This window comes from Lycorma delicatula, chromosome 5 (assembly GCF_047948215.1).
Source record: "Lycorma delicatula isolate Av1 chromosome 5, ASM4794821v1, whole genome shotgun sequence".
Classification (NCBI taxonomy): domain Eukaryota; kingdom Metazoa; phylum Arthropoda; class Insecta; order Hemiptera; family Fulgoridae; genus Lycorma; species Lycorma delicatula.
Genome location: NC_134459.1, coordinates 75,317,075 through 75,332,204, shown reverse-complemented (window position 1 = coordinate 75,332,204; position 15,130 = coordinate 75,317,075). Strand labels below are relative to the sequence as shown.

Genomic DNA, 15,130 nt, shown 5'->3' with positions numbered 1-15,130 from the left:
TATCAACCTGTAAGGATGTGGTAATTGATAAGGACCTGTGACCTTAATATTTTGCTGAATGATTTGCTCCGACGACACTATGGTGACTGAGGTTTCATTCCACCAGTGTGTCAGGTGGGAAGTGGCGATTTTCGAGACTGACACAATTTTCTGAGATCACTGAGGCAGAAGTGTGGCAGGTGATCTGTAGCATGGCATGGCACAAGGCCCCCAGATATGATTGTATCACAGTGGAGCTCCTCATCTGAGTGCTTCCAATGGTCCTTAGTCCTCTAATTAGAATATATAATAGATTTCTCTATGCCGGCCCTTTCTGGTATGTTGGAAGCGTGGAGGCTTGGTGTTATTCAAAGGTGGCGACAAAGATTCCGCTGTTAGTTCTTACTGTCTACTAACGCTCTTGCCCGTGATTGGCAAGGTTTTTGAGAAGGTCCTATATTTGTATATTAATGTTGGATTGGCCATTGATCATTTGCTAATGGACAACCAGTATGATTTCCGACTGGCCAAGAGCACTGAGGATGCCGTACTAGTGACGGATATAGCTTCCTCCAGTCCATGTAAATATGATTAGGGATTTTTCTGTACACATCCGGGGCATTTAACAACCAATAGTGGCCCTCTGCCCTGTTTCACATGCAGAAATGTAGTGTACACGAAATGAACTAGAAGTGTTCTCAAGTTATTTCAGCCATCGGACTGTTTCCCTGTGTGATGACAGCTCGGAGGTTCATAAGACCTTAACTAAAGGATGCTCTCAAGGCATCCTTTCTGAGCCCTCTTCTTTGGATCATAGAATTCGATTCGATGTTGTGTTTAAGGTTGCCACGTGGTTGTCGTGTGATCACTTATGCTGATGACGCGCTGCTACTGATTGAAGGGGATTCACGTAACGATGTAGAATTCCGAGCTGCTTGTGCTTGTGAGACACTCCAACTGTGGAGTCTCCAACATAGGATGATTTTCAGCCCAGAGAAAACCTCAATGATGTTGCTTAAGGGCCAATTGGCTGCTTCCCAACAAAATCCGGGTTCGGATGGCTGTTCTCTCCATTCGGTACATTACAACTCAAAATACTTGGGTGTTACCCTTGATGAGAATTTTCGGTTCAAGGAACATCTACAGTATGTGGCAAAAAAGGCTGGTGATGCTTTTTATGAAATCCATAGTCATTCATTTTGATTGGTGGTTGAATTACCATACCATGTATATCCTTCAGAAAGGTGTCAACGAAGCTGTTATGCTGTATGCTACGCCTGTCTGAGCTCACCGCATGGCGTTTAGGTATTGCATGGACATTTTGCTGAGGGCCCAGCAACTCCTCTTGCTGGCTGTTATAGGCGACACAGAACAGTCTCCCAGGAGGCAGTCTGTGTTATAGCCAGAGTCAAACCAATAGATATCTTGGCTAATGAGCATAAGGAATGCTACATTTCCAAGGTAAATAACCTATTGACATCAGAATGAAAGCAGGAGATTGAAGACTGGGGCCTTGTGCCTTGGCAGGTCAGGTGGGATGAATCCCCCACAGGTCCGCTACACGCATGGTACATTTCGTGTAATGTCTAATTTAGGTGCGATTAGATGGGTCTCCCCCAATCGGTATATCACACAGTTTCTCTCTAGGCATGGTGCCTTTCAGGTGAGTATGGCTAGGTTTAGTTTGGTGGATTCAAGTCAATGCCCGGATTGTGAGCTGATGATACAGTGGATCATGTTCTCTGTCTGTCCCCGACATGGCTTCCCTCCACTGGCGGCGGTGCTGATCGTAACTTGGTAATGTCATGTGAGACACCATGATGGGATCGGGTGGGGGTGCGGGGTTTGTCCCCGGCTCCTGCGCAGACTGGAATGCGGTTGCGTTCCCCTTGTTCGGTGACCTAAACTACTCGGCTTATTTGGGTGTAGGTCTGAATTTCTATTTTGCGTAAAACACAATTTTGATTGGTATTAGTGTAGCACTGATTTAACTTTAAACTCGTTCCTTTTCTGAGGCATTCACAATCACAAACGGTGTTGTCAAATCTGTACTAGGCGTGAGGTTTGCGCTTCCACGGTTTACGTTAGTTAGTTTGAAGGAATCATGTTAGGTTGGAAGTGAAGATGTCCATTTGAAGCCTACATAAAGGCAAAATTTGATATGTATTTACTCGGCAAATGTCTGCCGAGGCATCGATGGCATCCTGACCGAGGCCTGGCTAATGACTGTGAGATGTAATCAGTTAGAGGGTCTAAAAACAATCCCAGGGTCTAAAGCCTGTCAGGGCTTGGAACAGAGGGGTAGTGTGGCGACTGGTAACATCACAAGGTGGATGCCTTCCCCCTACGGGGTTGGAATGCCCTCCTCTTCAGACCACACAATTGTTTAGTTATAAGAATGCATTGTATAAGCCAAAGTTAATATACTAATTTATTATAAATAAAATACTTTTATGTCTATTTTATAGTATCACATTTCACAATCTTTTTAAGTTTTACAAGTTTTGAAATTTGCGATTTGTGAAAAATACTGATATGATGGAAAAAATTATGATTATTTTCAGATTCAGTGCTAAAAAATACATAGGAATCAATTATCAAAAGTTAAAAAACATTCCGCAACCCAAATTTTGCAGGCTTGTGTAATTAAAGACACAAATAACTGTGGAGTACACAAATAGCTTGGAAAGACCGAATTGCTTTTTCTCCCCAAAGAAGGTTATGATACAGATGGCAATCCTGTGATGACTTTTCATTAGATGTTTGAATAAAATTCTTTTGTTTACCTAAAAATCATTTTGTAATCTGATAATCTCTTTTTAAGATGGCGATTCTCTTGAAGTTTTAAATTAGTTGAACAGCTTGCAGTGATTGGTTTTTTTCTTTCTGAAGGTGAAAAACTGGATAATATCTTGTAAAACCAAACAGTACTGGGAGAATTATATGAACTGCAGAAATTTTTGTATAAGAGTAGAAAGATTTAAAGGTAGTCAAACTTCAGTAACTGACGAGCATTGTTTTGAACATTCAATTGAAGTTTTAAATTCAGCACCTAAAACTCACGTATATTCTCTCATTCAAGAATACCAATGGATTACAGTTGAGATTATAGCTGAAAAATTACAAATAAATGTTGGTATGGTTCATAATATTATCACCAAGAAGCTCAAGTACATAAAACAAGCACAAGGTAGGTTCAAAAAAAGTAAACAGATCATCATAAGGAGACAAAACTTTGTATATGCACAGAGCTGAAACTATGGTATCAGCAGGAAGGTGATGGTTTCTTTTACTGTGTCCTAACCAGTGATGAGATGTGAATTCACCATTTTTAACCAGAATCAAAAAGATATAGCATGGATTGGTGGGAAGTACACAAGTCCACCTATGAAGAAAAAATTCTGAACCTTGTGATGACAATCTTGGGGAAAAAATCACGATGACAATCTTTTTGGGCTGCAAAACGCCCAGTTTTTGTCAATTTACTAGATCAGCAAACAATAAAAATACATACTATTGTGCCATGCTTATCATCCCAACCCCATAGGGGGAAGACACACACCTTGTGATGTTACTGGTCGCCACACCACCCCTTCTGTTCCAAGCCTTGAGGGGCTTTACCGGAGGTCATCTTTAGACCCTCTAACTGATTACATCTCACAGTCATCAGCCAGACCTCAGTCGGGATACCACCGATGTAAATGCCTTGGCAGACATTTGCCATGCTTATCAACAAAGTGAAATGTTTTTCAACATTGTTAAAAAACACTTTTGTTCTCAGCATAAAGGCATCATTCTGCTTCACAATAACACCCGGCCTCACACAGGTAACTTGCAAAACCATAAAAAACTTGTATTAGGAAGTATTATTTCATTACTTGTACAGTTCTGACTTGGCCCCATCAGATTTCCACTTGTTTGGTCCACTCAGTGAGGTGGTACTTAGTAAGAAGCTTTACGGCAATGACTCTATCAAAGAAAATGTACTAAATTGGCTCTGAAATCAAGAAAAATTTCTTTACAGTAGGTATAAATAAGCAGATTCAGAGACTGGTTTGCTTGGCATTTCTCCTGCCACCATCCCATTTGGTCGCCCTAAAGCATAAATCTGAATGTCTGTGTCACAAACAGCAATTGAGCCTTGAACAGTTTTCTTTCTTTTTCCTGTTTAGCCTCCAGGAATTACTGTTCAGGTATTACTTCAGAGGATGAATGAGGATTATATGTATGAGTGTAAATGAACTTTGAGTGGACTAAGCATGTTGCCATACACCATCGGCTTACGTGTTCCAACCGCTCACTTGTCATATGCTAAAATGTGTAGGCGCACCCTATCAACTAATAAAAATATATATAACATCCATAATAAAATTTATTTCATCTAGGCAGCAATTCACTGCCATGCGCGTAGGTCGCTGAATGCCAGCAAGTACCTGTCCACTATTTTATAGTGCTTGGAGCCATAATAATTGGCTGATGGTCAGCCATACACAAGGTTAGCTTCCCATGGCAATGCGGTAAGAGTCTTTCCCTTAAGTGAACTACAGATGCCGGTTGAACAAAGCAACTGCATCTAGGAATTCCCACACGGTCTGACAATGTGGCTCTCGCGACATTGACTCCGCTGCTTGTGAGTGGCCAATTTTCCACTTGACCTCTAAGTTCCAGGGTGGCCCAGTCTCTGGCTCTCCAAGAGCCAGGCAGTCAAACATCTGGTGTTAATTTGATTGGATCTCCCTACAAATGCACAGCTCATCAGCTGCCAGGCAGAATGAAACAGATATTGGTTCAAGTTAGCATGGTTGGTGAGCACCTGGGTACCTGTTGCCCTTAAAAACGAGCTTGAGGCATACCATCCCCCCAGATCCTGTATAAACTTATACAAGGATCTTCCCTTAGTCATGGTGTCCCATTCCAGCTGTGCCAAGCTTCCATCATGAGGCTCTACAATCTCTTCCACAGGCGGGTGATAGGCAACTGAACAAAATTTAGATACGCTGCATTGTGATCACCGTTCCGCTCCGGTACTGGCCCGGCTCAAACCGCATCCCTAATACCTTGGCCTTGGCCTCTTTGCAGTCTCCACATGGCTGCCCGAACTTTCACCACCAAATTGATTGGGAAAGCCTTTTCCAATACAACAGTAGCCTCGTAGGAGGTTGTTTTAAAAACACCAGTGTATACAATTAATGCTCTGCGCTGGGCACTCCTTAACTGATTCAGAGATGGGGAAAGTGTAATAATGTTGCCAGAGTTTATGTTGAAAAATGGAAAAAAAGGCCACATTGATTAAATAAACAGTTTTAGCCCCAAAGCAATTTGTGTTTTAATTATTAAATTACCCTCATACATTCCTTCATTTTGTAAAATATTGAATATGTTTATTTAAAAAATTGTTTTAAAATATATATTAAAAAAAGAAAAAAAGTTTACTATGATTCTTAATGAAATATTATTTACTGCAGAAATTTAGTTGCAATGAATTTCTGCAGTAAGAAAGAAATTTATACTATATATCAACATTTCAATTTGTTTATATCACATAGTCTGAATTTTTTATTTTTTTATTTTATGTTTAATTCGCCATATAAACTTGAAGCTTGTGCATGGGAATATGAAATGAAATTTTTATTTCAGTTTTTCTACTGATTTATTCGGAGTTAGTGAAATCACAAATTGATGAACTGAAGGTAATAATATTATAATGTGATTAATAAAAAATTTTGTGTTGCAATGAACAATGGACATTTCAATAATTAAGGGAAATGAAAGTAGATTTTTTTGTAATTTACTGATAAGTATTAGTGGAATTATACATCTAACCGATAGAAAAAATATTCTATAGAGAAATGGACAATGCTATACTATTATATTATAAAACATTTAAGTTAATGAATTTTTTTTTGTGTAATCATATTCACTATTGATGAATTACTCACTAGTAATCATAAAAATATTCTATAGAGAAATGGACAATGCTATACTATTATATTATAGAACATTTAAGTTAACTCACTAGTAATCATGTGAATAAACCCCCCCTCATTTTGTAAATGTTAGATTTGGATTAGATTGTGAAAGTGAACAGGGTTTCAGCTCTTTCAACAAAAAAAAAAATTGTGATTAGGACATACCAGAACTCACAGATACCTGATATCAGCAGAAAATGCACCACTGTGCGTATGATGTGACTGCTGCTTGACTGTGTACCACATCCTTGTGGGCTGCATATGTTATGCGGCCTTACATTGCAAATTCATGTTATTGAGAGACATTCATCGCAACCTAGGAAAGGATAAGAATATCCTTTAGGCTGGGTATTGTTACTTCTAAGAAGAATCAATATACTTCATAAGACTTAATGATAACCAACCATAAATTTTGATTTTATTTTGTTATTCATGTTAGTAGTTATATTATCCTAATGGTTATGTTTCTTTTATTGTTTTAGTTTTAATCCTATTATTATTATAGTTTTATCCTTATTTTAATATCTAAGAAGAACGTTTTGTTATTATTTTGACTTGGGTGATAACACTAAAGTGGTTTTGGGACCCCCAAAAAAAAATAAATAAAGAGAAATGAATCAAAAAAGTAATGGCCATTTAGTTTTTAGTTGGTAAAAAAACTGATTTGGAAAATATAAGAATCATGTCTGGAGAAATTTAAAAAGAACAAGTATTAATTACATATCAAGTTTTAATTTGAACAGAATAATAGTAGAGAAGAAAAGGGGAGTTAAACTTTAGTTGGTTCACATTAAATTATAATTGAAATTAATTTTTACAAAATTATTTTTCAGTATTCATTATTGTATCATTCATTATTATATTGTAGTAATTGCCTTGGAAATATTCTTAACTATATTTTTCTGCATTTCAGCTGTCCAAAGTAATGGTGGTCCAACAGCAGAGGAATTGCTCAAACTTTTAGATCAGTGTGATTTAAGTAATAGCCACTGTTCCACTCCTTGTATATCTCCATGTCCGTCATTAGTAGGTGCTGCTGCTAGGATAAAAGCTTCCAATGTTGCATTCCTAAATCAGTCTCAAGTTCAAGATCATGCAGGAACTCCATGCTGATTTACATTAGTGTTTTTTGTTATTTCAAAATAATCTAAACTATGACTTAAAAGTGTTTATCCAAAGATGTGTTAACTGAAGTGAAAGAATGTTTATAAGCCAGAATGATATAATCAGAGTTTACTAGCACAATGTGAAGCACATTAACTAAAAATAATTAATAGTAAATCTAAATATTTTTTACAGCTTAGTAAAAATAACATTAATTAATTGAACTGTTAATTTTTTTATTGATGTACGTAGCAATTAAGTGTTTAAGTGAATTTGTCAATTGAAACAGAATTGTAGTTTGTATTATTAAAAATGTTTTTAAATAATATATTTGAATGGATTGAAATTTACTGTTTGATATTAAAAATGTATTACTGCTAAAATGATTTCAGAAAAGATTTTAAATATGTATGTATGCTCATGTGTATGTGTGCTTGTTTGTTAACATTTGAACAAATTAGGTGGCTACACTATTCTGTGTTGAGTAGTGAACAGTAGTCTCATATTTTACATCAGTTTTTATTACTATTTTTATACTGTAACAATTTTTATAAAATTACCACTTTACAAAGTAAAAGCAATACTTATCAATTCTTAGTACTTTTGAAGTTTTATTTAATTTTCATAATTAAATATTAAAAATTAAACTTACTCTTACATAGCTTACTTATAAAAGATTTCTTCTTTTATAATAGTATTTGTTATAGTAGATGTACTTATTGGATAAATTTTATTGAATTAATGAGCAGTATGATTATTATGATGAATTGTAATTGTTGTTAAAAGAAAAAATGCGAAATTTTCCGCTAGTCTTAATTATGATAAATGAATAACTTAAAATGATCTCTATCCAAACAAATAAGGAAAAAATTAATAAATAAAAAAAAACTAATTTAACTGATTCATAAAAATACATTACTCCATAAAACTACAAACTACTTCATAGAATTACATATTTCAAGTATCTCTGACCATGAATAAAACCAGGATTCAGATAATTAGTCAAAAAAAGCAATCAATTTAGTGTAAAAAATTTAACCAGTCTGGTGCATAATTGATATATTGCACACAAGAATCATGATGTGAATCTCGATTATTGGAAAAACTATTAAAATCAAAAACTCATAGATTCTTCTCATTGCAGAATCGTAAGCAGTAATTAAAGTATAACTTGTGATCAGGACATTAATTTCAAGTTCAGTGTAAACTCAAAATAATTAGTTCATTCAGAGAGAGAATTCTAAAGTATTGTAATTGATAAATGGCAATTCATTTAAACAATAATAAAATTCATCAATACTAAGTTAAAAACAAATAAAAATAGCAGAAAAATATTCAAAAAGCCATTTTAGAAAAGTGCCTATAAAAATAATAAATTGTGTAAATTAATAAATAAATTGAATCTAAGGACAGTGCATTAGTCATTTGTTAGAATTGCTGATGTGAATTCATGTATCTCTAATTGATCATTTCATTCCATCTGATATTCAGAATGTGAGATTTTTTACACTGATGCATATTAAACCATCCATGATTACAGGATGTCAAGGATCATTTTAATTTACCATACTTAATTATTGTAGTGATGTCATGGAATGTCCTGTGAAATTTGAAAAACATATTACATTTTTAACTCTGTGACATCTAGTGTAAAAATTTGACATATATAATTGCTGAACAGTGCTGTGTAAGATTTGTTCGTAGTTCTGGCAAAACACAGTGTAAATTATTTGTTTTATTTTAAAATATTTTCATTTTGAATTATGTTTTATTGTTTATATTGCCAAATTGGTTAATTATTTATAACATTTCTTTTGCAATCAGTAAAAATGTGCTTAACGATATAAGGAATGAGGGTTATTTTATTTTATGTACCTTCTACATGTTACCCTTGATTTACATGCAGTGAAATCTGAGTATTTTTTATAGTTTTGCTTGTGTTTGGAGGGTGACTATCCCTATAACCTGTAAGTGATTGGTTGTATTTCTGCTGCATATGTTTATGTAATTAAGATTCTCTAGTTCTCCGTATAAAATTTAAATATAAAACTAGAATAATTTCATCCATTTTCTTGGAAAGAATTTAAACAGATATTTAATGATAAATTTATTTCTTAATGCATGAGTACATAATTATTATTGAGTCCTGTAGTCATAATAATAATAATAATAATAATAATAATAATAATAATAATTATTAAAACAAAAATAATTATAATTATAGAAACATTTACGTACCAATGATAAGTAATATAGGAATATAGATTCTTTTAAAAACGAGTCAGTGGGTTAAAACACGACACACAATTTAGATAAAAACATTAATGGGTTATTTACATTCCTTGGAAACTGTAAACATCAGTATATGTTCAATGATTCAATAGTTTAATTATATTTTAATGTTTAATCTAGACTTTCCAGTTACAGAAAAATAAACGTCATTTATTAAAGAAAAAACAAATAATAAATTGTCTGTATGACAAACAAATTGTATAAACTTAAGATTTTAAAGTTGAGCACATCATGCTCTGGTATAGAAAGGAGGGATTGGGTTTTACACCGTGATTTAATATGCTTAAGATGGGTACAGGTTAAATAGAAAGTATACCATAGTGTTATTCATAATTTTTAACAAAGTACTAAACTAAAAAAAATGATTTTAGAGAAATTACTTGCAGTGTTAATCATTGCCTTGTTAGCTGCATAAGGACACTAACTTTCCATTTTTGTGTAATTATATCTTCAATTCTACTTTGCTCAAAATTGCTAATCTTGCTCAGTAAGAACAATTACTATGTGTAAGGTAAATTAAGGGATTTTTTTTTAATATAAAATCACATTTACATTTTTACGAAAATGATCACGAAAAATTTCAGTTTTCAGATTTTAACGGAAATATCCATTTCCATTCCTGAATCCATTTTGACTAGTTTCAGCATGACACCTATTTGTACGTACATATGTATATAACACAAAAACGATTAGCCATCGGATTCTGAAATTGTGGATTTAGGACTAGTTGTGCACCTTCCCTTTTGATTGCAATTGACTGGATCAAAAGTGACCCACAAAGCCCAAAATCAAAAAAATTTTAATTTATACTTTTTCCTAACTGCAATAATAAGCCTTTATTGTGAGAGATTTTCAATAATATATCATAAGTGGTACTTATTTTCATTGGTTCCAGAGTTATAGCCAAATAAAATTTTAATTAATGATATATTTGGGTCAAGGGGAAGGCACATCGGTTTGATTCTCCTTTTTTTAACTATTTTTCATAATTTAAATATATTGTTTTATTAATAATTTATTAACCTCTCATTGTAAAATATTTTTATGATAAATAATAATTCAATAATCACAAAAAAAAGAAAAAAATATCAGGCGTTTTTAATGAAATAAAATTTTATGTACTTTTCATTTTAAAAAAATATGTAAATGTAATTTAATAGGTGTACAAGGAAGTCATGTAGTGCCCAATCAGATTTTTATACTGAAGACAAATATAATTTTAGATAAATTGTTTGTAAAAAGAAGTATAAATCGTTCAAGAAATATAAATTGTTTAAGCGATTGAATTGTTTGTATGCTGCGCGCATCTGCCTGGCGCACCACGTGATAATCTCTATGCCAGTATCAGCTAAAATAAAATTGTGAACACATACATTAAACAAACAAACCCATGCACCATCCTTTTTTATGAGAAAGATTGTATAATTTTTCTCATCTCATCGATCTGTTTAAAATGATGTGTCAAAATGATGATCATTGATCCTGTTTAACATTTTTTAACCCGAATATTAAAAAGAGTGAAATATATGTTCATTGAAGTAGCCCTTCGGTACAAGGAAGAATGTAACAAACCGCTTCCACTTATCTCCATTATAAAAAAATGTTTGTGGGAGTGTAAGTTTCTTTTCAGCTAATATGTGTCCCTATTTTACAGAAATTTGTATAATTGGGAAATAATATAGAAATATATGAAAAAAGAAGAGGAAAATTATGTGATCTTTTGATGATAAGATTCTCTGGACCAGAAATGATTATAGAAGTTTCATGAATAATAAATAAAATTATCTTTAATATTATGTTTTACCCGTAATACTCTTTATTCAGTATTTATTTATTTTAAATTCCCTAAAATGATTTTATTTAACAACATTGGTGTGTTTTTTCAAATATTTACCTACTGTCATTTGTGCACAATGGAAACGAAAGGAATCTTTTTCATGAAAAATCAGTGTAGCCCTTATTGAGTTTTATAATATTGTTTGTAGTATAGATATGTAGTGTTTCTAAATATGCCCATTATATATATATATATATTCAATGAAATATATTTATTTCATAATAAAATCAGATAAAAATGATTACCAAGCGTCTAAATTTTAGTAAATTCTTCACAACATTTTTGCATATACTTTTTATTTCAATATTAATATCTTCAGCAAGGTTTACTGCTTTCACAAGATCAATAATTAAATTCTGCAGGAATTTATACAATTGAAGACTTAAAGAAAACTATCACAAAACAGTGATATCACAAATTGACAATTAGTCAAAGCACATAAAATTGAATTTGCTTGTGAGGACGAGTCTCTGTCATTCCATTCTGATATGCTTGGAAGGATTACAATAATAGGGGGTCATAAAATTCCACCAATGCGGCCACGGAATTATACATTACCTACCAACGTGTTGTGCAAAGTTGAATGAGTTTTTCATGGCGTGAAGTTGTAGTTTCCATTTCACCTATCGCCAATTTTAAAACATGTTGCCTTTATGGGTGTTAAAAAATTCTCTATATTGTATCCATGCAGTTTCTAATGGCAATTACTTCACAAGTACTGGGTACAACTTAGTTGAGGCTATGTGCTGAGCAGTGGACATATAAAGTTGACGGGATTATTTTCTTTACATGTGGCTCGACTCCGTTTACTTTTCCTGACATAGACATAGCTCCGTCATACCCTTGACCACAAATTTTATTTATGTTTATATTTAATGAACACATCTTGTCTAATATCGCTGTAGTGATTCCTTTTCCAATCACATCATGTAATGGTACGAATTGTAGAAAGTTTTTCTTCACAGTGAAATTTTCTCTATCAACATAACAAACACACAGTGATAATTGTTCTAAGCCTGTTATGTCTGACGTCTCATTGGTGAGAATAGAGAAGCAACTGTAAGCATTAAGTTCTTTCACAAGATTTCAAACAATCAGGTTGGTTGCATACTTCAACAATTTTATTCTGAATTCTAGGACTAGTGTACTCCGCATTTCCAACACTACACGTCAACATATTTTTAATATAGTATCATTCTTACTTCGAAAGTGAAGAAGTGCTCTGAAATTGCCTTCATTTTCTTCTGATTCTTGGTCGACCTCGACTTCTATTCGTCCCGAATCCCTGTGGCCTTGCAGAGCAATACATTGCTTTCCGCAAAACAAATTACTGTCAATAATAGGAATAAGTTTTTCCTCTTCTCCATTTTCTTTTGAGTTGTTGCAGTATCTATTAGCACATCTATAGACTTTTTCTTCCCACATGAGATTTCAGTCAAAATACGGCTACCTCCAAACTTTCTTTGTGATAAAGACACTTCTCATGTTCTGAAATTCACTGAGACGGCTTCCTTCCAGTGTTATTATCAAATTTCTCATACAAAGTTGACCTAAGGGTTGCTTGCCAGATCCAAGACCATTTCTTGGAACAAAAAGTGCATAAAATTTACGAAAACTCCCTCTCATAAATTCGGAATATGCAAGTCAGTTCCAGCGGTAAAGCTATTTAAACTGAAATCACAAATTTCTCTTTACATTTGTTGGAAAACAAACCCTGGATTTGGTTCCCAGATATTGTCCAAGGCATTCAGTTTTTTTTCATTAGACAAGTTTTTATGTAAACACCAGTATCAATTTTAAGATTTGGCATTGATGATGGTGTAATCAGGGGCATATGTAAGGGGAGTAACCAGGTTTGAATTCCTCCCCTTGAAGGTTTAAGTACTTTTTAATATTAAGCCTTAACAAAATAAACATATTTTAAATTTACACATATATTTGAGTATCTTTTTAAAAATCCATTATAATCTCTCCACTAATTTCTCACTGTCAGAGTAACAAAAACTGTCATAATACGATCCACTCCACCGCCCTTCCTTCTTCAATAATTTAATCCCCGTACTCGGTGCTGTGACATGCACAGAACATCACTCAACATGCGACACAGTAGCCGTCATTCAGCATTCTGAGAAGGCGGCAGTGCTCTCATTGGCATGGTAGGTTGTATACCCCTCCCTCATTGTTTACTGAAAGAGAAGAAAGACCATCCAAGCTGTGCCGTTTGTTAACAAGGTATGATAATAATACTGACATTGCAATAAAATAGGCCGACATCATATAAACTTACTTGTGAAACATATTGTCGGAACAGCCCAGTGGCAGTAATGCATATATGAAATATTGTATATTGTCGAGTGGTATTTACTCGATAGTCTAAGTTCAGATTTTGTTGTGGAACATTTGTTTAACATTTTGTGCATTTCACAGTTCATATTTTTAAATAGAGAATTCACATAATTGTTCTGTATTCTTTAATATGTCTAAGCAACCTCAAAGTTCAATTTTACAATCTTTTAGCAAAACATTGCATCTGGTAGTGATTCTTGTAATGTTAGTGAAAATTTCACATTGCCAAATATTTGTTCGCTGCCGCAATGTGACGATGCTGATGCAAACATTCTTCCCAAAACTAGTTTCACATCCTCCTGTGAAAACTTGGCTGGTATTGAATGTACATCAACATCACTCAATAATGTTGACCTTCCCACTGAATCGTTTAGAAGTGATAACTGTATTGTTCTGGTTCTGGAAGCTGGAAGCTTTAACATCTTCAAGTTGAATGAACCACACGCTTATGATATTGGTTTTTATGTAGGAAAAGATTTGTCTAATGAAAAAAGTGAATATCTTGGACAATATCTGGGAACCAAATCCAGAGTTTGTTTTTCCAACAAAAGGAAGGATAAATCAGCAATTTCAGTTTAAATAGCTTTACCCCTGGAAGTGGGTTGAATATTCCAAATTTAAGAGAGGGAGTTTTTGTAAATTTTATCCACTTTTGGCTCCAAGAAATGGTGTTGAATCTGGCAAGCAACCCTTAGGTCAACTTTGTGTGAGAAATTTGACAGATTGAAAATGTATTACACTCTGACTGTTCAGAGTGTATTATTTATTTAGATTCTTGTTTAATAAGTTGTTTGACAAGGATAACTGATTAATTTCAGTGTGTCATTTAGATTTTCGCTGTATAGATCGCAAATTTGATATGCTCTGACACAATTCAGGGTGTATCATTCAGATATTAACTTTATAGGTAGAAAATTTGATACGCATTGACTCAATTCAGGGTGTATTAATCAGAATCTTGCTTAATAGGTATCAAAGTGGATATGCTCTAGCACAGTTCAGGATATTCATATTCTTGTTTAACAGATAGCAAATTTGATATGCTCTGATTTAAATCAGGGTATATTATTCAGAATCAAGCTTTCTAGGTAGCAAATTCTACATGCGGTGATGTATTTCCTAGTGTACTATTCACATACTTGCTAATCAGATATCAGATATGAAATAGTATCAGGTTTATGAAAAAGTTTATCATATCTGATATACTTTTTTTATAAATACATATTTTTTTATTTATTACTGTTATTGTATATATCTATGTTGTATGCAATAAATAGTTCTCTTGAGTACTAGGTATGCAAATTATTCGTACCGCGTCAACTGCGTCGTGTCCATCTTTCATCTTCCTGATATCGGTATCAGGTCGTGGTTGAGGGGTGAATATAAGTGCGATATATGCATGTTGATGCTTCAAATAATTGTTTTCATTTTATTTATATTTATATTGTCTTTAACTTTATATTCTATGTTTATATTTATTTGTCATTGTTTTTTCAGCTCATCACTTCACTACCATGGCTGAAGTCCTCCAGTTCTACACTAAATTTATTTCATTTATTTATTTTTTCATAGTTTTACTTATAATACTTAAAAATGTATTTTT

General features: G+C 33.5%; 1 protein-coding gene across 1 annotated transcript in view; it reads left to right on the top strand.

The window, feature by feature from the left end:
- LOC142325083 (BTB/POZ domain-containing protein KCTD3) overlaps nt 1–8,897 on the top strand; it is a 60,591-nt gene extending 51,694 nt beyond the window's left edge. The window contains exon 12 of the mRNA XM_075366407.1: nt 6,862–8,897. Within this exon, the coding sequence (XP_075222522.1) occupies nt 6,862–7,061 (200 nt within the window). The 3' untranslated portion in view covers nt 7,062–8,897. The remainder of the gene's footprint in view (nt 1–6,861) is intronic.
- The last annotated feature ends 6,233 nt before the right edge of the window (nt 8,898–15,130 follow it).